Below are 25,839 nucleotides of genomic sequence, written 5' to 3' on the forward strand. Positions count from 1 at the left end.
CCCGGCGAACCAGGCATGAGCCCGGTGCCGGGTGCCGGGAAGGGCTAAGCCCCCGGCGAAAAACTATTTACAACTACTTAACACTTAACTCTACTATCTAACTTAACAGTCTAATTACTACAATAGAGATAACGATAGAAAAACAAGGAGAGCTAGGGACGTGGAGGACAGCTATGCCGCGCTCCACAGTTCCAACGACCGACACGGCGGTAAGAAGGAACTGAGGAGCGGGTGGGCCGGCAGGGATATATATTGGGCGCCATGGCGGCGCCACTCCAGGGGGCGACCTGCCGGCCCACTGGAGTTGCTAGGGTAAAAAGTTTCCGACGAACGTGCACGCGCGGCGCGCACACCTAACTGGAATGGATGTGAGCAATCACTCGAAGAAGAAGGTAAGCTTCTGGCATGCTCCTACCACAGGAAAACAACCTGCACAGGAGACAAAACAGCCAGTGCTGAACCAACCTGGAATTTGAGATAGCGGAAAAAGCATGTCCATATAATTCCATGTTTTTTTAGGGAGCAGAGACAGCTTGGGACCCTTCACTTTCACTTGACTAACTTTGCCATTTAAACTGGTGCAGACACATTCCAATACAATTCACTATATGAAACAGGTATGATGCTACGGTGTAAAAAACAGATGAAATACCCCCAAGTGTTACCACTCCCAATTTCCATCAAGACTATGATGCCGTGAGTGGAAAAAAAATGCTTCTGAGTAGCCAAGATTTGTCAACATTTTATTAGAATTATAAAGATACTCAGGGAAAAAGTCTATCCTCCACTCTGGCAGTACAGAACAATAATGTAACTCTGGTGACATCTCAGAATCAGGAAAATACAAGGGCAGCATACCTTCTTCCCAACCACATATTGAGGCAACATCTTTTTTGAGATGAGGAATCCAGTACTGCACACAATATTCTGAGGCCATACCTGGCATTATAACTTAATATTCTCCATCCATTCCCTATGGATCCTAACACTTTCTTTGCTTTCTTCAACTACATCAATTGACTGATCTGTCCACAATGATGCCCAAGTCAGTCCACTGCCAGCAGTGGCAGTTTGAATAGAAAATGAAGGGAAGTTCGTGTCCAAGAGACAGTACTTCAGAAGACCAGAAAGTTAAGTGCTAGAAAGTTCTAACATGTCACACATTAAGATCCCAAACAAAAGTGGGAATTACGTGATGGTATTTTTAAATGACAAACTTATTAAGTTTACAAATATATAGAACAATTTTAATAGTAGGCAAAGGCAATCCCAGTTGTCGTTGATACATAGAACCCACTAAAGATACCTTGCCTGCACATTTGTAATTAGGTACCAAAAGAGTCTATGTGCAGAAAATTCAAGAATTGGCTAAGATGCACTTAAAGTTATTTTCTTTCTTGAACCTCTCTACCATCTTTCTGCCACAGAGACCTTTTGAAGATACATTGCTTTCCACTTACATTGAAAACTTCTGACTAAAGAAGCCTCAGTTACCGCAGGACCTAAGCAGGGAAATGACCTCTTGGCCTCATAGCACTTTCTGGTAACTTATCCTTAAAGAGAGATTAGCATCTGAGTACTACGAGAACTCCATAATTCCCTCAATACAAAGATAGGAAGATAGACTCACACCCTGCAAGAGTCTCTTTCTGGGGATCCTGCTTTGTTGAGCAAGAGCAATGTCCAATATTGCCAGTTCCAAAGAAAAACTTAAAGTCCATTCATAGGAAGTTAAAAAGGCTCCTCTGCTTGGAAAACACTTCCCCTGGGGAAAAAACCCCATGCATATTGACTGGGTGTAAGGGCCTGTTTCTAGGAAATAATTAAGCTAGAAGACTCTTGAGTTTTGCACCATTAAGTTCTTGATAGCTAGCTAGCCTTTGTCTACCCTTAGTCGACAGATCCTCGTACATTTTTGGAGGATACTTGAGTGGGAGAAAGTTGAGAGGTGTAAGACACAACAATTAAGTCCTGAAACTGGAATTCTAAAAGGGAGCAGAAGCCAGGGACTAGCATGATGCCATATGTTTTTCAAAAGACAAAAAAATGTTTAGGTTTCCTAACAGAGATTTTGGACTCATTTCTGCCTTGCATGCCATGAAGACTGAGGGGTCTGCCAGTTATAATCCAAAGAAAAGACCTCAATAGAACAAATTACTGGAGAGAGGGGTCCTTGTAGCAGGAGTGAAAGATGCTTAAGAAGATGACATCATGCTAGTCCCGTAAATTAGGTATTTCCTTTTCTATTCTTCAGAGGCAGTAGCCACCACACTGAAAAAGGAGCTGATCTTTGGAGGAGTGGAGGGTCTCCCATAACTCTTCTGAGAGTAGTGAGGAATAGCCAGAATAAGGTGGAAAGGAAAGAGAAGGGAGAGAGGTGTGGGGAGAAACCCACATCAGTGTTTACTTTATCTGAAAAAGAAACCTATTGTTCAAAATTAGTGGAGATTTAGCAGCAAAAGCAGTTTGGATTTTGTTTCTTTCTTTTAAACCATGTAATATGTCTTCACATTCAGGGTTGGTTTGTTTTTTTTAAATTCACGCCACACTTAGTCATTACATCATGGGCTAGAATTTTTCTTTTTATACAAATTTCATATTTATACACTGTTCTCCACCTCCTTTAAAGGCTTTCAAGTTACATATTACTGAAGTAGTGTATTATCTGAATGTATACCATACTCACTTGTTTGCTAGCTTCAGAGAACAAGTTATCAACCTCATCAAAAACAAGATGACAAAGTCTAAGAAATAATAAGCTATGGTGTTCAAGCAGTCTCAAAAGGCTGTATGGTGTAGTTACAATCACTTCACCTATATTTCAGAAGAAAAGAGTTAACATTCATCATTGATTTGTAATGTTTTCTATTTTCAAAAATACTACGTTAATACAATTAAAACATTCCTCTAATCATACAATTGGGCCATTTTGTTTGAGATTAATAGCAATTATTAATCTTTTCAAACCATTGTTATATAGTCCATAGTCTCAATCTTTGGCTCCTAGTCTGGCAGGACAAAATGGCTATCCTAAGGGGCTGCCCCCTGCTGAAGTGCAATTCTTGGGTGATATAAAGCCACAATAGGTGACCCTATGCCACCCACTTCCTCTCCCCACCTCAGGTGCACGTCAGGAATGGAGTGATGGGAGGGATGTGGTGGGAATACAACAACCGAAGTAACTAAGAGCAGTATGCCAGGAGAAAGAGTTACGTACGTATACTTGAGCTATTAGTGTTCTTTGAGACATGGATGCAGACACGTATTCCACTTAGGTCTGTCCAGTGAATCAAAGCCAGAGAACTTTACTTAGCAGTATCCATCAAAGCCATGCTCATGCCCCCTGGCCTGAGTAGCCCCTCCCATGATTATATATAGGGGGTGCTGCCTCGACCCTCCTCACTACCTTCACATCGGAACCCAAGCTGGAAATTCTGATGCAGAAGGGAGAAAGGGTGGGTTGTGAAATACACATTTGCACCCACATCTCAAAAAACAGTAACAGTACCAGTAAGTAACTGTTTTTTATTCTAAGTGGCTGCAGATGTATATTCCACTCAGGTGAATCACTAGCAGTAGTGATAGAAAGTGGGGCTCAGAGTCTATCTGAACAATGTCTGCAGAACTGACTTCCCCAGATTTGCATCTAACCTAGATGGCATGGTCATCACATAATGTTTGGCAAACATATGCATGGAAGATTATGTAGCAGCCCTGCAAATGTCCAAAATTGAAATATTGCTGAAGAAAGCTATCAATGTTGCTTGAGCCCTTGTGGAATGAGCCCATAAAGTCTGTGGGAGAGTAATTTGAGCCACTTCATAAGCCGTGGTAACGCAGAAAGTAATCCATCTGGAAAATTATGTCAGACACCGTCTGACCTTTCATCCAATGCTAGTAAGAGACTAAAAGCCAAGGTAAGAAACTAAATGATATAGTTCTTTCCAGACAGACCACCAAGCATCCTCTCACATCCAACATATGAAGCTGCTGTTCATCTGCATTCAAGTGTGACTTAGGAAAGAATACAGGTAATAACCTGGTTAAGGAGAATAGGCTTCATCCCTCTCACGGACATGGGGGATCATGGGAGCCCCTTTCCCTGATCCTGCAGGGAGACCTCCTCTATAGCTCTCAATGAACACAGAGTCTGAACGTGCTGAAGGAGCAGTGACTCATGAGAGGAGTCCCAGAAAAGAACTGGGATGCATGGATAGGAATTGAATGGCATAACCCAATCACACAGTGCTTAGGACCAATTGTCTGAGGTTATTCAGTCCCAAACGCTGTGGATGTGGGGACAGCCTGTCCCCACAGGGAAGGGAGAGTCAATGTGACTGCTTGCCAGATGAAGGACAAGCTGGTTGGTTAAAGCCCACACCAAAAGGCCTTCTCCTGTCAACTTATGTTTTCTCTTGGAGAAGTTGTGCTGCCTTCAGTCTAAGAAGGGTGTTTAAAAAACTGCTCTGAGCACGGACGGACGTGTTCTTGTTGCAGACGCCCATAATGATATATTTTTACTGCTGAGGTATAAACCCCTAAGGATGTGACATGGCCCTGGAATCCTTAAAAAAAACAATGTCTCATCTGTCTTTTCCGAAAACAAAGACTGCCTGTCAAACGGTAAATCCTCTATGGTCAGTTGCACATGCAGATCAGTGCCTGAGTTCTACAGGTAAGAAGCCCTCCTCATTGTCTTAGTTGAGGCCATAACCCTGGTGAGGTGTCCGCCACAGCAAAACACTGACTGCAGTGATGTTTTCCCCACAAAACAGCCCTCTGCCACAAAAGCCTTGAACTTTTCCCTGGCATCTTACGGTACTTTCTCTCTAAATTGAGACAATGCATTCCAATTTACAAAGTCATATTCAGACGAAAATGCCTCTGATTAGCAATGAGCATCTGCACAGATAACATAGAGTACACCTTGCTCCCCACTAAGTCAATTTTTTTAGCCTCTTTCTCTTTAGGCATGGACATATCTGCCTGATAAATCTGCTCACTAGTCACAGTCACCACAAGCAAATTGGAGCTGGGTGAGAGCAGAAACACTCAAAATCTTGCATGGGGTTGTAGTAACATTTGCCAGTATGTTTTGGTGTTTTGGCAGAGACACTGGCATGTGCCTCAGGGACTTTACTAGTTCCAAGAGTCTCATTTTCCAGGAAGGCTAACTTTCCCAGGGCTGAAGGCTGCAGAATGTTCAGCAACTTATGAGTGTGCTCTTGGACAAGCTCAGCTTGGATACACAAAGCTGCCAACATCTCCTTAGAAGGTCCTGATAAGTATTAGTTTTCCAGAATCAGGAAGGAGGAGTACGGGGCTGTGGAGTCATCTGGCGAGGAGGATGACAGAGGTGGTGGAACAAGAACCTCATCCTGAAGCAAAAGTTGTTCCTCTTATAGAGCTGGAAATTCAGGAAGGACAATATTGGCTTGAACCTCTTATCTTGAACTACTAAAGATAGTTAAGTCCAAAGCAGACTGTGAAGAGTTACAAAGGGATCTCACAAAACCGGGTGACTGGGCAACAAAATGGCACATGAAATTCAATGTTGATAAATGCAAAGTAATGCACATTGGAAAACATAATCCCAACTATACATATAAAATGATGGGATCTAAATTAGCTGCCACCATTCAAGAAAGATCTTGGGAGTCACTTTTGATAGTTCTCTGAAAACATCCACTCAATGTGCAGCAGAGTCAAAAAAAACCCAAACCAGAATATTTGGAATCATTAAGATAGGGATAAATAGTAAATCATATTGCCTCTATATTATTCCATGGTACACCCACATCTTGAATACTGCATGCAGATGTGGTTGCCCCATCTCAAAAAAATCACTGGTATTGGAAAAGGTTGAGAAAAGGGTAACAAAAATTATTAGGGGTATGGAATGGCTTCCGTATGAGGAGAGATTAATAAGACTGGGACTTTTCAGCTTGGAAAAGAGACTACTAAGGGGGGGTGGGGTTTTGATAGAGATATATAAAGTCATGACTGGCGTGGAGAAGGTAAATAAAGAAGTGTTATTTACTTCTCGTAACACAAGAACTAGGGGTCACTAAATGAAATTAATAGGCAGCAGGTTTGAAAACAAACAAAAGAAAGCATTTTTTCACACAACGCAGTGTCCAGGGGTCAGCTCCCCGCACACAACCTCCTTCTCTCCCTGCCCAGGTCAGAGACAGAAAGCCGTAGCCGGCCAATGTGAGGCAGCTGCTGATCTGGCTGGTGCTATTGAGCAGGCAGACACAGCGTTCCCTCGTCTCCTTCTGCTGCTGGTGCCTGGGGCTGAAGCTGCTCCTCAGCTCCCAGCCCCCTTTGCTCCCACAGAGGCAGCCAGTAAGAGCTTCCCACGTGTGGGGACCCGGCTCTGTAGCTGGCAGAGCCCTCTGGGAATCAGGATAGCAGGGGAGCCCTCCCAGCATACAGCCCTTAATATCTCACTCCCTACACCCTGAACTACCCCCTTCCATACATCCTGACCTACCTCCCTGCCTTCACGCAGCCCTAGACACCCCTCTCTCTGCACCCTGAGCTATCCCTCTGTCCACACACAGCCCATAGCTACCCTCAGTCCCTGCACCCTGAGCTACCCCCATCTACACACAAGCCCTAGCGACCCGCTCCCTACAACCTAAGCTGTTTTCAAACTTTTTGAGCTGATTCCCCTCTTTGAATTATAATTTTTGGTTGTACCCCCACACACATAACCCAGGCAGGCTGGGTGGGCTGCTGAGGTGAGTCAGGGGATGGAGGTGCTGTTCCCTTCCTGGACCCCGTCGTGTGAAGCTGGCTTGAGCCCCACTGGCCCTGCCCCCACCCCAAAAATAGAAGTCAAACTACATCTATGCCCAAGGTCTCTGCCACAATGCCCCTCCCATCCCCCACTGAGCCCTGGAGTTTTTATAGCATGTGCAGAAAGGGCTCTGAAAGAAAAAGATTGAGAACCCTGCTCTAGAATATAACTGAGATCTTTAAAAACATGCAGCGGTCCATGGATGCCAACGTAGCCAATTTGGAAATTAGTACTGTACCAGAGGCCAATAAGCACCAAGCCAATCTCTCTTAGCTTCTGATCAATCTTGGTACCACTGACAACCCTTCATAGGAGGTCTAGAGGATTTTCAAGACCAAATCCTGGAAGAAGACAAAGCAGCAACAGCTGGTCCAAAGCTGGACTATGAAGAACGCCTGAAATAGCCTACTGTTAACAGAGGGACCAAATCTGCAGGGGCTACCAAATGTCGCACCTCTGTTTGAGATCCAGTGATGCATCAAGGCAATTCTGTAGCCAGCGCAATCACTGACTGGCAACCCAAAGCTGTAGCAACAGCTGGTAGTGGAAGACGACTGATGCTGGAGTCACAGCAGGTACCAAGAAGGGAGTTGGTGCTGAATCAGGAATCAGTCCTGCAGATGTTGAGATCCTGGTTAGTGAAGTTGTGGGCACTGAAGAGGGATGTCTCAGTGCCAATACTGGGACCAGGTTCACCGCTCTAGCAAGTCTCCCTGAAGCAGCCACCCAGGGCACGTCAGGACTATCGGAGTACCATTCCAGAAGAGGATTCCTGAATCAGTGAAGTGTCCGAGACGGAAAGACGGAGTAAGTCAGCTGCTGCCTGATAGGCCAACGAGGTTGAGACTGTTGGTGGTGAAAGTGACATTGATACTGGACTCAAAGGCCATTCAGCAGACAGCACAGGAGTTGACAATACAGTGTAGGTCTGGTTTTGCCTCAGTATTGGAGACCAGGCAAACAACGCTGCTCTATCTGAGACACCAGGCAGTGTCCCTGAAGAAGAGAAGTAAGAGTCTCTTTGAGCCCTAGAATGGGCCCAACTAGTGTTATGAGTTTTCGTTCTTGAGGGTTCAGAGGAAGGAGACCACTCTCTTCTTTTCCAAGGAGAAGAGTCTGAATCTGGCAGCCTATTTGAGATACACACCAGCTATGGAGACTCATGGGCCCGGGAAGCCACAAAAGGCCCTGATGGCAAAACTGGCCTCACAGCCTGCTACATGAGGTGTTATTTTAAACACAATCTCTGGGTGATCTGAGTCCTTTTCTTAATGGAGCAACAAAAGGGGCACTTTTCTTTATATGCCCTCCTCCGACACACAACCACCACCACACTGGCTTTTTGGAATAGCCAACCCACACAAAGGACAGTGCTTAAACTCTGGTAAGGGCTTAGCAAAAAACCCTACAACAAACAGGATAATTCCTCAAGTAAATATTAGCCACTAACTACAAAGGTAGTGCTAACTATTTACAGACAATGTCATAGTTGGCTCTCAGAAACTGTGAGGTAAAAATGAACTGCAAGGGGTTTGGGCTGGAGCCACCCTTATATATATTCCTGGGAGGGGGCTACGAGGGCCAGAGCACCACCCCTATGGGTACTGCTAAGCAAAGGTCTCTAGCTTCAATGAGCTGGGTGCACACACACCAGAGTGGAATACACATCTGCAACCACATGAAGAGGAACTATTTCTGTCCAGAGCAGCCCTAAGATAGGAGGGAGGTAAGAAGATGGCTTAGGGTCATATGCCCTTCACTTTCACTAAGCAGAGATGTGGATCCAGCCAAGAGGTAAAACCAAACATACACAGCTTCTACAAATTATCACCACATTATGTAGACTAAACAGTTGTCTCTGCTTAGGAAAGTCTCACAATTTGGAAAATAGAAATGAAGTGAACAGTTGTAGCTGCATAGCTGTACTTCTATCTATTTTTTTTAAAAAAACAACATTTATGGGGGGGGAAATCACAGTTGTATTACATTAGAGTCTAAAGACAGGCTGAGATTTGCAAAGAATTAGTAAGTAAACACAACATTCAAATCTATTATAATGATCACTCAACAAAACTGACAGTCACGCAAACATTTATGATACAAAGAATACTCAGACTGAACACACAAGCCTACCACCAGCTGAGAAACAAAAGGTTTGTCTCAATCAAGCCCTAAATTCACTCATTAGGGACTTCAGATAGCATGAATGATACAAGAGATCAGAAAGCCTAAACAGGCCATTTAAAAAGAAAGTTTCAAAGTTTGTTTCCTGTTTGTTATTCTCCATTGTAGTAAAAAAGCCACCAGCATTTTTTTAAATTCAGCTAACAACCCTCAACAAAAAGCCAAAAAAAACCTAAATTTGAACGCAAACAACAATGAATAAAGGAATAGGCAGTAAAGTGGGTACTTCTACAGCCTTCTACATCTAGAGATATTCATTCAAAGTGACAATGGTCATGAGTATGAGTGTAGGGGTGCACAGGGGTTCACACCTTCTTCCATGCTGTCCCCAATGCATGGACAGCCCTATTCATATCCATCTGCATACCTACTGCCCTTTCCAGCCTTAAAATCCTTAAAACATACTTCCATTGTAATACTCACTGCAAACTGTCTAACATCAGTAGTTAGGGCAGGTAGCCTGTTCATGATTCATTAACAGCTATTGCCCATTTTATGCTGAAAAAAATTTGAAGCCCCACAATGAAGCCTGGTAAATAATCTCATTTTTTTCCCCCATCAGTGGATATTTTTATGCCTCACAAAACAACAACAAAAAACTGCTAATCTCTAAGCTTGAGAGGTGTAGGACTAATGTCCCAATTCAGCAAGATACTTAAACCACCTGCCTACAACTCTGAAGCACATGAAGTAGCACCATACACTTTAATGAGGTCTTAAACAACAAAAGGTGTTATAGGTAAAGATTTAAACGCACTAGCAGAGCAGCAAGAGGATTTTTCACTGCACCAGTATTAAGATCTACTAAGTGTCGCTAGTCCATCACTTTCATGGAATTCCAAAGCCACACATGCTTTGTCAAAAATTGTCATTACTGTCATTTAAAATCACAGCCTTGCATAACATGAACCGTAAAAAAAACTTTGCAAATTTAAGATAACCTCTATCATTTCACAGCATAAATAAGCAGTAAAAAATTCTTACATCCTCGTTGAAGTTTCACATTTTTGGCTTCTTCTTTATTCAGTCCTAATAATATCAACATTGGATGAAGTGGCCTGGAGCATCTGCCATATTTTTCCAATAATTCAAAAACAAGTTGTGCTTTCCTCCACCCAGGACATATGATTAATGCTATTGGCTGTATATACACACAACAAAAGAGACATTAGTTCACACAATTTCCCAGTTTAGGACTAGAAAAGTTTAGAATGCTAGAGGATATAAGATCAGGAGTAAGTCTTGTAAGGCAAAAATAAAATTTGCAATACGAGTGATTTTTCTAAATTTGTAAATTAAGTTTTTCAGTGTAGTAGGTTCTCTCAAATTGTTACATGCAGATAGTGTAGGTCCCAGAGGGACAGAGGATTAGAGGAAAGGTAACTAGAGCAGAACAGGAAGCACAATTCCATAGAATAAGCAACAAGCAATAGATATGCATGGTCATATCACAGTTACTTGACTACTTTACTATACACATAGCTCAGATTTTCAAATGGGCCAAAATGCATCCTTCATTTCTACAAACACAAACTTCTGTGCAAACACTTAAATGCTATCCCCTGCCCATGTACGTAATATTTAGATATTTAAAAACCCTTATTCCCTGTGTGCATGCAGGTGACAGGGCTTGAATTGTGTGTGCATGTTTCCATGTACCCAACTTTTTGGAAGTTTGGCCCTAAATTACCAATCAACATGCAAAATCAGGAACTCAGTTTTCAGTGATTAGTGAAAGTGGGAAAGAACTTCCAACTGGTTGCCTTGCTAAGCTATTCTAGTAACATCTAGCCTTTGTCGGCCAAAGATGTGTCCAGAGCCCAGGAATAGTGGGCTCCAACCAATGGCTTTGCTCCACATACAGGTCCATGCTGACGTGACAATAAATGTGATTAATTCAGATCCCGGCTTCTGTGCTTCAAAGGCCAAAACAAGGCACAGACTTTTTGAAAGGCTGAATTCAGGACGTACAAAACTCAACAACTCTAGAGAACTTCTACTGTAGCACTGTGAGCTTCAGATCAAGAGGTTCGGCCACCCATCCAATCGTACCTTGAACATTCCAAGTCCTCATGTGAAAAGGTAGAAAACAATCCCACATTAGCACCAGACAAGGAGAAAGAAGAGATCTCAGTTGGTCCTCGCTCCCCTTTATTCCCTGCGATATTTTTATGTAGATTTCCCATCGGATGAAAAGAAAGTGATGGAGGACTAACCCTTCTTGTGAGGGTCCACAACCACACAGTTCATTCAGAAAGTCACTCCCTCCATATAGAAGAGCTACCCACAGATGGTTTCTTTCCATCTCTTCCCCATCTACATTTTACATATAAGCTATTTAATTCCTAAACACTGAGTAACAGACCCAGTGAGGCTCTACAATAGTGTCTCCACTTCTGCCACTATTACAAAGTTTGGCCCTTTTCATATCAATGAAGTGCATAACAGAAAAAAATCTCTTCTGCACAGTCACAGTACATCTAAATAATGCAATGCAGAACCTTTCAGTAATCATAAAAACCTTTCTTGAAGGATTCCAAAGTGCTCTATACAAAATACCCAAAGTACAGACAGCATTTATAATCTACCACTGAAATTCAGCTATCTTTAGAGTGAAATCTAGGAGCATTTAACAGCATATAGCAACAGTTACACAACAGGTAAGCACAGGGAAAGAAAGAAAGTAACTTACTTTGTGCAGTAATTCTTTTGAGAGGTGTTCCCTATGGATGCACCACTTTAGGCGCGCAAAACCAAAAGGTGCATGGAGCACATGCAAACCTGATATGGAGCATCCACATGGACACTACTTCAAAGAATATCTTATCCAATGAAACTGCAGGGGAAATTTAGATACTTAAAATATTTTATCCAACTAGGAATATCATCAGGATATTAGGGTTATCACCTTTTTACCTATCGTATATATTCACTCATAAGCCGGTTCGTTTATAAGCCGCCCCTCCAAGATGGATAAGCAAAAATGGAAAATTTTTATAACCCATTCATAAACCAACCCTATAATTCAGGGGTCAGCAAACTTTGGCTCCCAGGCCATCAAGATAAGCCACTGGCGGGCTGAGATAGTTTGTTTACCTCGAGCGTCCACAGGCACAGAGGTAAATCATTGGCCTGGTCTACACTACACGTTTAAACCAATTTTAGCAGTGTTAAACCGATTTAACGCTGTATCCGTCCACACTACGAGGCCCTTTATATCAATATAAAAGGATCTTTAAATCGGTTTCTGTACTCCTCCCCGACGAGAGGAGTAGCACTAAAATCGGTATTACCAAATCGGATTAGGGTTAGTGTGGCCGCAAATCGACGGTATTGGCCTCCGGGTGGTATCCCACAGTGCACCACTGTGACCGCTCTGGACAGCAATCTCAACTCGGATGCAGTGGCCAGGTAAACAGGAAAAGCCCAGTGAATTTTTGATTTTCATTTCCTGTTTGCCCAGCGTGGAGCTCTGATCAGCACGGGTGGCAATGCAGTCCCAAATCCAAAAAGAGCTCCAGCATGGACCGTACAGGAGATACTGGATCTGATTGCTATATGGGGAGACAAATCTGTTCTATCAGAGCTCCATTACAGAAGACGAAATGCCAAAGCGTTTGAAAAAAAAATCTACAGGCTACACAGTGCTGCGTGACAAGCGTAACGGGAAGCCAGAGACTCAAATGGACGCTCATGGAGGGAGGGAGGGAGTACTGAGGACTCCAGCTATCCCACAGTCCCCAGCAGTCTCCGAAAAGTATTTGCATTCTTGGCTGAGCTCCCAATGCCCGTAGGTTCAAACACATTGTCCAGCATGGTTCAGGGTATAGCTCGTCAATTTACTCCCTCCCCCCACCACGTGAAAGAAAAAGGAAAGAAATAGTTTCTTGACTTCTTTCAATGTCACCCTATGTCTACTGAATGCTGGTGGTAGACGCGATGCTGCAACAATGAAGAGCAGTATCCGCTCCTCTCCCCTCCCTGGTGGCAGACAGTACAATATGACTGCTATCCGTCATCACCATCGGCCTGTGCTTGATAACTGCTGAATACCCCTGGCTGGCCTCAGGGGCGCCTGGGTAAAAATAGGAATGATTCCTGGTCATTCCCAGTAGATGGGACAGAACGGCTGGTAACCGTCCTCATCATAGCAACTGGGGGCTGAGCTCCATCAGCCCCCTCCCTTTCCTGTGTAAAGAAAAGATTCTGTACTGCCTGGACTATCATAGCAGCGGCATGCTGGGCTTCTCTCCCCCGCATCGCTTAATGTCCTGCCTGGACTGTCATAGCACCGGGAGGCTGCCTCCCCCTCATTTTATCTCACTAACAAGTCACTGTTTGTTATTCCTGCATTCTTTATAACTTCATGACACAAATGGGGGGGACACTGCCACGGTAGCCCAGGAAGGTTGGGGGAGGAGGGAAGCAACGGGTGGGGTTGTTGCAGGGGCACCCCCTGTGAATGGCATGTAGCTCATCATTTCTGCGGGATCTGACACGGAGCGGCTGTGCTCTCTGATACACTGGTTCTCTAGTACACTTGCCCCATATTCTAGGCAGGACTGACTATTTTTAGAAACCATAAAGGAGGGATTGACTCGGGGAGTCATTCCCAGTTTTGCTTTTGCGCCCCCGGCTGATCTCAGCCAGGGGCACCCATGATAGCAGCAGACAGCACAGAAGGACAGATAACCGTCATCTCATTGCCAAATTACCCTGGCAGCAGACGGTACAGAACGACTGGTAACCATCTCTGCTATCATGTAAAAGCAAATGAATGCTGCTGTGTAGCGCTGGAGTATCGCCTCTGTCCGCGGCATCCAGTGCACATACGGTGACTGTAAAAAAAAAAAAAAAAAAAAAGCTGAATGGGCTCCATGGTTGCCGTGCTATGGCGTCTGCCAGGGCAATCCAGGGAAAAAGGGCGCGAAATGATTGTCTGCCGTTGCTTTCCTGGAGAAAGGAATGACTGACGACATTTACCCAGAAACACCCGTGACAATGATTTTTGCCCCACCAGCCACTGGGCTCTCAACCCAGAATTCTAAGGGGCAGGGCAGATTGCGGGAACTATGGGATAGCTACGGAATAGCTACCCACAGTGCAACGCTCCAGAAATCGATGCTAGCCTCGGACCATGGACGCACACCGCCGAATTAATGTGCTTACTGTGGCCACGTGCACTCGACTTTACACAATCTGTTTTATAAAACCGGTTTATGTAAAATCAGAATTATCCCGTAGTGTAAGCTGGGAGTTGGGGGAGTAACGTGACGACACCCCTAGCCCAGGACCACCACACTCTCCCCATCCCATCCCTTCCCACCTTATCATGGGGAGGGCCAGAGGAGGATGTTCTGATGTGGCTGGAGCAGCTCTGGCAGGCTGGGCAGCATGGCCGCAGCCTGCTCCGGCGGGCCAGAGCAGGCAACGCGGACACAGCATGTTCCAGTGGGCTGGGCTGGGCCAGGTAATGCAGCCACAGCATGCTCCAGCGGCGTGGCCACAGCCTGCTCGGGGGGGGGGGGGGGGGGGGCCAAGCGGCACAGCTGCAGCTGCCAGCCCCCGAGCTGCAGCTGCTTCAGAGGCTCGGGGGAGAGCAGTGTGGCCAGAAGCAGAGAGACTCTGGCCCCGCCTCTTCCTTTCTGGCTGTGCTGCCTCTCCTTGCTCCCTCTGTTGGGGGAAGGGGCTGTGTCTCATCTCTCCTTCTCTATACTCGTGCATAAGCCGACCCTCTTCTCTGGTGCTTCCCCTTTTTACTAAAAAAATTCAACTTATGAACAAATATATATGGTAATATGTAATGAAATATAAAGAAAAACATTTTATAAAAGTTATTAATGAGCTGGACAGGGATATAATCTTATACATCTTATTTAATCTCTCTCATAGATGTGTCTAGACTCATTACATAGATGTAATCTACTAATTTTTTGAAAAATAAAAGTTTGAGGCATATTTCAACTGCCTTTGCATTACAAATTATTCCTGAGTTGCCTAGGTTTTACACTCCTAAAGTGAGCATATTTTCAAATGAAACTCATTTACACTTTAAATTAGAAAAAAAATGGCACAGTCTTGTAAAATAAACATTTTTTGTTTTACTTACCCCATTCCTAGTTGGCAGTGACTTGTAGCAGCTTCCTGATTGTAAAAATGTAAGAACTGGTGGAATATACAAAAGAGGATCATTTCCATGATGAGAAATGACAACTGAGTCACATCCACGAGCTATTGGTGGCCAACAGTAAGATTCCGTGAGATTAGGACCTAGAAATTTATTTCGGAGAAGCTCCTACAAAAAAAATGAAAAAAGTATTATGTCAAAAACATTGTGGGCATTTAAATGCTTAATTTTGAATGTATTCTTAAAAAAACAGATGTAAAGATCTGAAATATCTTGAAAGGAAGAAAGGAACAAATCCAACATGTATTTTTCTAAGGTCAACATATTTAACTTTTGTGGTGAAAGCTTGTTTCACTATAATTTTACCTCCACTTTTGGGTCATCTATTGCCCCCAATAATACACCAGCAGGATCCTTCAATCATAATTTCTTAGACTCACATATACGGTAACTAAAAAGTAACTAAAATGTCAGGCAAACAGATTACACATGATGGAATGACTGACATTTCTCTTCTAAACATGAGAAGGTATATGTACAATCTAGACGTGCTTCAAAATTTGAAAAAGAGGCTACTCACCCGATGCAATAACTGAGGTTCTTCGAGATGTGTCCTCTTATAGGTACTCGACTTGTGGGTGCGGCAGCGCACCCTGCGCCTGGGATCAGAGATCTTCATCAGCAATGCCCACTGGACCACACATACACCATGTCATTCTTGCGCTACGAGCGGGGCATACATATAGCACTGTGCAGCCAGACTGCCCCCAATTCCTTCTCTGCCGTACAGCGTACATTTTCAGCTCCAACGCAGAGGGGAGGAGGGCAGGTAGTGGAACACTCATAGGGACACACCTCTCAAAAGAACCCCAGCTACTGCACAGGATGAGTAACCTTCTCTTCTTCTTCAAGTGATGTCCCTACGGGTGCTCCACTTGTAGGTGACTAGAAAGCAGTGCCCCAAATGGAAGACTAGGGCTTCAGAGCAACACTTACTGCCAATGAAAGGACAGTAGGTTCTAGGAGAATGTCTGCTGTGGTATCATGTGTAATAGTGTAGGGATGGGCAAAAGTGTCTGTTGATGCCCATGTGGCAGCTTTGCAAATGTCAGCAATGGAGACATTATTGAGAAAAGCTATTGAGGGGGATTGTGAATGTGTGAATTGTATTCTAATTGCAGTAGAAGGCTATTGTGGAGTTTGTAATATAAAATGTATACATTACGGGATCCACTTGGAAAGGCATTGTTTAGAGACAGACGTGCCTCTGGATCTTTTGGTGGTTGAGAGGAATAATCGTGGTGATTTTCAGAAAGGTTTAGTCCTGTCTAAGTAGACTGCTAATGCTCATCTCAGGTCTAGGGTGTGTAGAGTTGCCTGCTGTTAGTTACTGTGAGGCTTTAGGAAGAAGCAAGAAAGTGCATTGGTTGACTGAGATGGAAAGATGACGGAATCCTGGGTAAAAACCTTGGATGTGGGCATAAAAAATGGTTACTCACCTTCTTGTAACTCTTATTCTTCGAGATGCATTGCTCATGTCCATTCCAAACCCACCCGCCTTCCCCTCTATCAGAGTAACCATCAAGAAGGAACTGAGGAGGTGGTGAGTCGGCAGGGACCTTTATTCACTGCCAGGAAGGTACCACTCCAGGAGGTTCCATGGCCACCCGACAGGTGCTGCTAGGGGAAAAAGCTCCTAATGACTGTGTGCGTGTCATGTGGCCTAGAAGTTGAAGACATATTCTGGAAGACACCATCTCTACTACAGCTAAGAATCTGAGTGGTAGAACGATTCTGGCTTGTATGGCATCCACTTGTGCGCTGATGAATTCCAGGTGTTGTACGAGCATTGAAGTGGACTTTTTTAGATTCACAAGGAGGCCTAGTTTCATAAACAGGTCCATTGTTATACAGACAGCTCAGAGATCGTCGGTTTTCTATGGGGCCTGGAGGAGACTATCATCCAAATATGTAAAGATCATAATGCTTTGTTTTCTTAGATAGGCAGCGACTACTGTAAGAGAACACCAAAGGGACTGTTACTGTCCGAAAGACACTACCTTATATTGGTACTGGTCATCATCTATGATGAATCAGAGAAATCCCTTGTGGCTGGGGTGTACTGTCATATGAAAGAATGTGTCTTGGAGGCTGAAGGCCAAAAACCAGTCCCCCTGTTCCAGTGCTGGGATAATAGTGGAGAGGGTAACCATCTTGAAACATTGCAGTTTGACAAATTTCTTTAAATTGCCAAGGTCCACAATGGGCCATCAGCTACAGGATTTCTTCTGGATCTAAAAGTAATGGGAGTAGAAATCCTGTCTCCTATGTTTAAAAGGGAGTGGGTGTATGGCTCCCAGTTGTAGATGATTTATTTCTCCCTGTAGAATGAGTTTGTGAGAGGGGTCCCTAAAGAGGGAAGGGGAAGAGGATGGTGGGGTGGGATAGATAGGAAGGGGATGGAGTATCCTTCCCTTGACTATCTCTAGAACCCACTTGTCCGAGGTGACTATTCTCCATGATGGCAACACAGAGCTAGTCAGTTGCCAAACTGGTATGATGCCAAAGATAGTTGGAATGAGTGGAAGAATGGGAGGCTTCTTGGGGTCTCAATCATAATTTCAAAATTGTTGCTTTGGTGGGGACCCGAGAGAGGCAGCCCTCTGACGAGTAGGCTGTCTACGTTAGAAGTGAGGTCTTTGTTTTTTCAGCGCTGGATGTCATAGTGCTGTTAAGGTATATACTGCGGTGGTCGGGATTGCGGAGGGAGAGGATATTTGCCTGAGTATCTCTTTAGCGCTGACACGTAGATGCCGAGAGAGCACGGAGTAGCTCAGGAGTCTTCAAGGGAGTGCAGGGAATCGTCCGTGTGCACCAAGAAAAGTTTTTGGCCCTCAAAGGTTAAGTATTCCACAGTGGTTTGTACCTCCTTAGGAAAGCCAAGATGCACATCTCATGACCACAGCAGTTGCGATGGAGTGGGTGGCAGTATCTGCAGAGTCTAACGAGGCTATAGGGCTGTACGGGCTAGGAGGTGTCCCTCGGATATTAGGGTCTGAAACTGCTCTTTCTTGGCCTCTGGAAGGTCACGACAAAGTTCCTCCAACTTGGAGTAGTTTAAGTAGCTGCATTTAGCCATCAGAGCCTTGCAGTTTGAAATTCAAAATTGGAAGGTGACTGATGAACATGCCTTGCATCCAAATAAGTCTAAGTGTTTCCAATCTCTGTCTGGATGGTTAGAATGGGTTTGGTTTTGAGGTCTCTCTCTTGCATTGCATTGACCAGAGAACTTGGGTTGGGGCACAAGAATCGAAATTCTGCATCTTTCGCTGGAATGCAGCATTTTTTGTCAAAGTGTTTGCAAGTCAGAGGAATGGACGTCGGGGTCCACAAGAGCACTTTCGCGGGGTTGAGAAGAGCCTCACTGATCGATAGTGCAATCTTGGAAGAGGATGTATGCAGAATATCAAGCAGCTTATGCTGCTGATCCTTGACTTCCTTCAAAGGAATCTGCAGGCAATCTGCAACCCTGTAGATTAACTCCTGAAAACGTATGAAGTCGTCTAATTATAGGAGGTGGAAGCATGGTAGCTTCATGATGGGAAGAGGAAAATAAATGTAATGTTGGTGGAGCTTCCTCCTCCTGTCCCGTCTCCTCAGTTGGTACCAGCAGAGGTTCAGCCCCTGGAGGGTGAGACATCGATGGAGAAGGAAGAAGTGTATGTCTCCAGCTTTGCTCCATGGGAGGTTTCCCGAACTGTGCCCTGTACATGGTCCCAGGGTCCCAATATAGCCACTGTGGGGGGGAGTGGAACATGTGGATGCATGGTGGTCTGTACCAAGATTGTGGACCAGATGTAGATTGTGCACAGTGAGGATGAGGTGGTGGAACTTGTCTGATAGACAAGGATGTGATGGAACCCTCCTCTTCCTCCTTATCGCTGGTGAGGGAGGTGCCATCCTCAGGGGAGAAAAGAAGGAGTATCATGAGTCCGGAGGGAAGATTGGAAGAGGGAGGAGGTCATATCTGAGGATAGGTGATTCAGGAGTGTCAGATACCAGCGGGTCTTTAGGTACCTGAAGTCTTGTGGAGGGGAAAAACACATCACTGGTGCTGGTGTACGACTTGGTGCCGAAGGAGGAGTGTGTTCCATTGAAGAGTCAGTAGATGGTGCAAGAGACTTGGCCAGCACTAATGACTTGGTGGGTACTAACAGTTTCAATGGTACTGAGGGCTTCATGAATGTCAAAAAGGATGCCAGTAACAGCAATTTTACCAGTGTCATAGCTCCTGAAGCTGGCCTGTCTCAGTCTCCAGAGCTGAGACAGTGCCGAGGGCTGTAGGTCTGCCTGGTTAGGGTCTTTAGACCATTTCTTCATTCCAGTACAGAAAGTACTTGTACAGGCCCTGGATCTATGTCAGAGGATGCTGAGGCAGCTGACCTTGCAAAGGATGGTGTTCTTCCAGACTGTGCCTCAGAGTGTGAGGAGGAAGCCCATTTCTTCTTGTCAGAGCAAGAAAGAGATGACTTCTCTTCGAGACACAGGGAATGAGGATCAGCAGATGACCTGGCAGAGTGTGAGGGCCTCACAGAAGCGGAGTCTGGGCCCGGGTCTAATGCAGGTCACAGTGATTTCTCCATGAGGAGAAATTTTAACCAAATGTCTCAGTCTTTTCTGGCTCTGGTTGTTATGCCATGGCATTGGGACTCTTTTGTGGGACAACAATTACACTGTGGGTTGCTGTCCATTCCCAAGAAAGCGGCCCCAGAGGGGCACATACCTCTTATATCCTCGGGATCTGGGCATAAGGGTGAGGGAACAAAGCTTCCTGGCCTGGAAGGGTGGGAAAATGAAAACCTAAGCTACTGACACAGCTGTAAAGGTAAAGTTAAAACAAAAAAATGTTTTTTTTAGATTGAAGAAAGGAGAAGGAGTAGCAGCACTAACTACACTACAACTAACAGGTAAGGCACTAGCTACTGAGGGAACAGGAGAAGTGGACCCTGCTGTGGATTCCATCCCAGACCAAAGGCGGCAGAGAAGGAACTGAGGGCGGTCGTACTATACAGTGTTATTATATACATGTCCCACTTACAGCACAAGACGGGGAGGTGCACATGTGTGGTCCAACGGGCACTGCTGATGAAGATATTCAATCCCAGGCGCTGCCACACCTGCAAGCGTAGCATTCATGGGGACCTGACTTGAAGAAACACTGCTCAGGAACCATTCTGAGGCCAGCTACCATCAATGAGATCCTTCTGATCAAATAAGCCAAAGTAAAATCAGTGAGGAGACTGACCTGCTATGAAAAATTCAACCAGCTCCATATACTTCTCTTGGATATAGTTGGTGTTGAATGAAATAATAAACTGGGTGTATTTAAAAGCTTTTGTCCACTCACAAAAAAACCAAACTGACCCTTAACATCCAGTCATTAAAGGATTTGTTGAGATAATATCCTCAATAATGGGATCTGAATCTCACCTGGACACATTCAAAATTACCCTGAAGTAATCAGTGGATGAAGTGAAAATGGAAGCTATGAAATGAAGGATCTCTGTGTTAAAAATAGTAGCTAGGGCACTCAGGTAATAAAAGATTCCATCCTCTCCCATTCTAAATTCTGAGAAAAAGACACTACTGTCTTCAGCACCTTCCCCCATCCATCTTCTGCTTACTGCTGGTTTTGGCCCCCAAAACAGAGAGCCAGATTCCTGGGGAACTATGTTAATCACAAGAAATACGTACAGATGTATTCCCCTCTATGCCTCTTGTATGAGACACATATAGCTGAATACTCTTTTCCCATACAGAGGTTCCCAAAGAGCTAGGAAGTTCTCCCAGTTCATTGTCTGAGCAATTCTGTTTCTTCCATCTGTATCATAAAATAAGCTATCTCCAAGCTCCCGCCTCCACCTAGAGGCAGGGGCTGGAAATTTGAGAACTGAGTCTCAAGGACATATTAAATTTTTTTTTTAAATGAACACACTTGCTGTTCACTCCTGCCCCTCTTTAAAAAAAAATTGAGTCCTTTAATATTTGAGGAGTGGGTTGGGGCATCAGAACCATCCTTTAACACATTCATGGTATCAAACAATAAATGTTAATATTACCTTTTTCAGATCTACCAAAAGTGGTGTTGTTTCAAGAACTGAACATGGCTCTATTTTGTTGCTGAGAACAACTGGAGGTTGTTCTGTATTGATCTTTTGAAATTCCTGAAAGTACACACATCATTTAGAAAACACTAACAAAAAAATATGTACTAAAAAGTTTTTATTTCCTATGCTACCCCACTAAAGTGGCCAAAGAGTACATTTTAAGGAAAGGAATTACGAGTAAGAAAAGCTACTTGCCAGTTTAAGTGCTTCTGCCTATTCCCACTAGTATAACTCACCAAAGAAAGTGGGACTCTGCATACTTTTTTCATGTGCTCAGACTTAAATGTTCTGCTGAATAGTTGCATTACTCCAACAGGCATTTCATTTCTATATGGTTTCAAAGCTGAGAGATGATAATGGCATGCACAATGAAAATGGGAATGTGCAGAGGCAATTTTTGATAATCCTATATATTTTTTTAATAATTTGCCAAAAATCAGCACACCTTTTTAAAACCTTGCATGTCGGTGACCTTGCATGATTGTTTTTGTTAGATTATGGACTAAAAAAAACAAAAAAACACACTTGTCAACATATTAAAAAGCTAGGCTAACAAACAAAGTCTCCCTGTTTGTTTTCCTACTGAAAATGAAGATTTCTTCCTCTTCTAACTGGAAATATCTCATTTTCTTCTCCCATCCACTACACAGATTCTGGATGCTCTTAGTTACGGTTTACAGGAATAACAACATCTGGGCACAAATCTGACAGAGCAGTTAATGGACAGCCCCCATGCTGTCCATTCAAATACAACTGTCACTAATAGCCTAGGGGTCTGTACTTTTAAAAATACTTTATTTAAGATGACACTCTAGGGTCCTCTCCCACTTTGGAAAGGGATTTACAAGAACTCTGACACAAAGTTTTACCATATAGTCTCCAGGTAAGCACCAGTGAATTCTTTGCTGAAAACTTCCTAAAGTAACAATCCTTAGTCATTAAAAGTTGATATCAAATAGAAAAAACTCTATAAATTCAGTATATTTTAGAATGATGAACTAAGATTAATTTTTAAAACAAACTTTGGCTAAAAATTATGCTCTTTGGAATATATATAAAATGTCTGCACATGTAAAATGTCTGCACAGATATAAAAGAACCAAAAAAGCATACGTGAATTCCAGAAGTTGCTCCCATAAGTCTACCTGAATCACATCTACCTAGAGCAAACCTACACAATTATAAAAGGTTATCACATTTCAATTACACAGAAAACAGTATGAATGCCAGGATAAATGCTAACAATTAGGGTTCTGAATATGAAGGCACGATTATACACATCTTGTCTAATGATAAAGCCATTCTTGTGTTCCATTGAACTTTTTATAAGAAAGTATTTAATCTATTTTAAAATAGGACTCATTTGAGAACAAACAATGTACAATTACAAGGCCATAAAGAGCTTAGTAGTGAAGTTTATACAATAAAGATATGAAGTTAAGTTTTACAAGTACCTGCTGTTCATAATGAATATTATCAGTTTTCAAAGGATCAGGATTCAAAAACTGCAGGAGCCTGAAAAAGCGTTCAAGTATTAAATCCAACACTTACAAAACAGTGATGCCCTTTTCCAAACACCATCACAACCAGTTTTTAACTTCACTTAAAATTATTATATATACACACACATTAGTATGCTGTGAAATATTTCAAATGTCTAGCATGTATGCAAAGACTTTAAATTCCCTTTAAAGAGCTGCAGAAATTCACAAGAAAACAAATTGTTGTTACTAATAAATCAAGATGTTCAGAATTTAATACTTACTTTTGACCTATAACAATCAGTTAAGGGAACCATCACTCAAATCTCAATAGCTAATTTCTCAGGATTCAGAGAACTAAATCAAACTTCATCCAAGAAAAAGGGGTTTTGAAATTTCAAAAAGGGAAATAATCGACCGAGTCTGGCTTCAACTGCCAAATTCACTCATTTAGTTTTCTTTTCATGCACTTGCTATGTATTTAAAAGGAATAAGGGGGGAAATATACTTCACAGAGCCACTTTTTTCATTGTGTTCTTTATCTCCTATAGTTGTTTTTTAATTATATTTTCATGTAAGGCACTAGAATAAAAAAGTTATTGCATGAATTTACAGAGGTATACAAAAACCCTTTGTTACAAAAGACTGAAAATTCAGCTAATAAATGAGAAATGGCAATATTTGCACTTAGTTGATGTTTGACTAGCTAAACTGCATCTAATTCTCGCTGTTTAAATGTAACCACTAGTTTTACTCCAAATATGAACCACCACCATCAACAAATCCCCCAAAAAGCTGAGTTCTCTTTTAATGGCCTCAAAACATTGGCTGAAAACACTTTGGCATTTGTATTATTGTTACATATAAAAACTGTTAATTAAAAAAAAAAGACAAGAATATTTGAATCATACCTGTTTACCTGCACATTAGGCTGTGCAGAAATATTTATATTTTCTTGAAAAGAGAAACCCACAGTTGCTCTGACAGCCTAATAAAACAAGATAAAAAATAGATACATATGTTGTCACTGCCCTGAGAAAAAGCGTATTAGAAAAATCATTATTTCATGTGAAAAATTACGCATGATAAGATTGGTTTTGTTTCTAATGCAAGACCACAACCACTTCCAGCTAAAAAAAACAAAAAACAATTAACCAATAATGGCCACAGTAAGACAAGACAAAGTTAATTTCACATTTTTGAAAGACTAGAACAGACAATAGATTAAGAAAAGCAACAGAAATAGATAATTTTTGTTTCAGAATTAAGAAAAGATGCAAATAGATTAATAATTCACACCAACATTATCAGAACACTGAAGATATTTTAAAAAGTTAGACATTCAGACTATTGCAGTTTAAAAAGCTTAAACACCAAACAATCTAGAAATTAATCAGTTATCATACCATCACCAATCTTAAAAGGACATACTCACCCAAAGTATACGTGGCTTCACAAAACGGGATGCCTATCCTCAAATCCCCTGAGTATTTTTGTGGCTTTAAAATCAAATTATCCTATTTTAAAGTATTTTCCCATGATACCGTATGAAAGATCCACACAAAAGAACAAGGGAAACAGACTGACTATATAAAGAAACAGTAAAATTGATTACACATGAAGTGCTGTAATATGCTACCTCTCAGGGTAGCAAGTAGAAGTTTTTCTGACAGAATAAATTAGTGCCCTTTCAACTCTGTTCCTTACCCGATTACAATTTCACATCAAATTTTCAAATGTGAGCTACAACTTCATGGCTGCACATGCACAGGGAAACAGACTGCGTATGTACATACAAACAGAAGTTCAAGTGACATAGTCTATGAGCCTTGAGACCCCTCTCTTGACAAGTGTAAAACAGCTGAAGATTCAAGCAAGCCAGCCCTCCAAGAACTCTGATTTGGGGAAAATTTGAATGTTGGTTTGAGATACAATTATTCAAGCTACTACTATATATAAAGTATTAGGTGCTGCAATCTTCACTGTGTTACATTACAAATCATTCAGTATTTTCATTATAATGGAATGGAGAGTATGCTTATAAAATTTGCAGATGACACCAAGCTGCAAGAGGTTGCCAACACTTTGGAGGGTAGGATTAGAATTCAAAACAACCTTGACAAATTGGAGAAAGGCTCTGGATTCAACAAGAGGAAATTCAATAAAGACAAGTGCAAAGTATTCCACGTAAGAAGGGAAAATCAAATGCATAACTACAAAATGGAAAATAACTGGTTAGGCAATAGTATTACTGAAAAGGATCTAGGTGTTACAGTGGATCACAAATTGAATAGGAGTCAACAATGTGATGCACTTGCAAAAAATACTAATATTCCAGAGGGTATTAACAAAAGTTATGTAAGACCAAGGAGGTAAACTGTCCTGCCCTACTCAGGGCTGGAAAGGCTTCAGCTGGAAAACTGTGTATAATTCTGGGTGCCACACTTTAGGAAAGCTATGGACAAATTGAAGAGAGTCCAGAGGACAGCTATAAAATGGTAAGAGGTTTAGAATACCTGACCTATAAGGAAATATTAAGAATACTAGGCATGTATTATACTAAAAGGGTGTCATCAGGAGGAGGGAGAAAACTTGTTCACCTTAGCCTCTAATGATAGAACAAGAAGCAATGAGCTTAAACTGCAGCAATGGAGATTTAGGTTGGACATTAGGAAAAAGTTCCTAACTGTTAGGGTAGTTAAACACTGGAATAAATTGCCTAGCGAGGTTGTGAATCTCCATCTCTGGAGATATTTAAAAGTAGGTTAGATAAATGTCTATCAGGGATGGTCTAGACAGTATTTGGTCCTGCCATGAGGGCAGGGGACTGGACTCGATGAGCTCTCGAGGTCCCTTCCAGTCCTAGAGTCTATGAATCTATGTTTACTCTTGAGAAAAGAAGACTGAGAAGGGCCTGATAACTATCTTCAGATATGTTAAGGGAAGCTACAAAGGGGACAGTGATAACTTGTTCTCCATGTCCATTGAAAGTAGTATAAGTGTTAATGGGTTCAATCTGCAGCAAAGGAGATTTTTGTTAGATATTAGGAAAAAATTTCTAACTATAGCAGTAGT

General features: G+C 42.6%; 1 protein-coding gene across 1 annotated transcript in view; it reads right to left on the reverse strand.

Moving 5' to 3' along the window:
- Positions 1-25,839, reverse strand: part of TDRD12 (tudor domain containing 12) — a 156,020-nt gene that overhangs the window by 105,309 nt on the left and 24,872 nt on the right. Inside the window, exons 11-16 of the mRNA XM_050923143.1 lie at positions 23,676-23,752; positions 22,738-22,798; positions 21,236-21,340; positions 15,099-15,284; positions 9,974-10,130; positions 2,687-2,814 (exon numbers count right to left, since the gene is read on the reverse strand). Of these exons, the coding sequence (XP_050779100.1) occupies positions 2,687-2,814; positions 9,974-10,130; positions 15,099-15,284; positions 21,236-21,340; positions 22,738-22,798; positions 23,676-23,752 (714 nt within the window). The remainder of the gene's footprint in view (positions 1-2,686; positions 2,815-9,973; positions 10,131-15,098; positions 15,285-21,235; positions 21,341-22,737; positions 22,799-23,675; positions 23,753-25,839) is intronic.

This window comes from Gopherus flavomarginatus, chromosome 14, assembly GCF_025201925.1.
Source record: "Gopherus flavomarginatus isolate rGopFla2 chromosome 14, rGopFla2.mat.asm, whole genome shotgun sequence".
NCBI classification, from domain to species: Eukaryota; Metazoa; Chordata; order Testudines; family Testudinidae; genus Gopherus; species Gopherus flavomarginatus.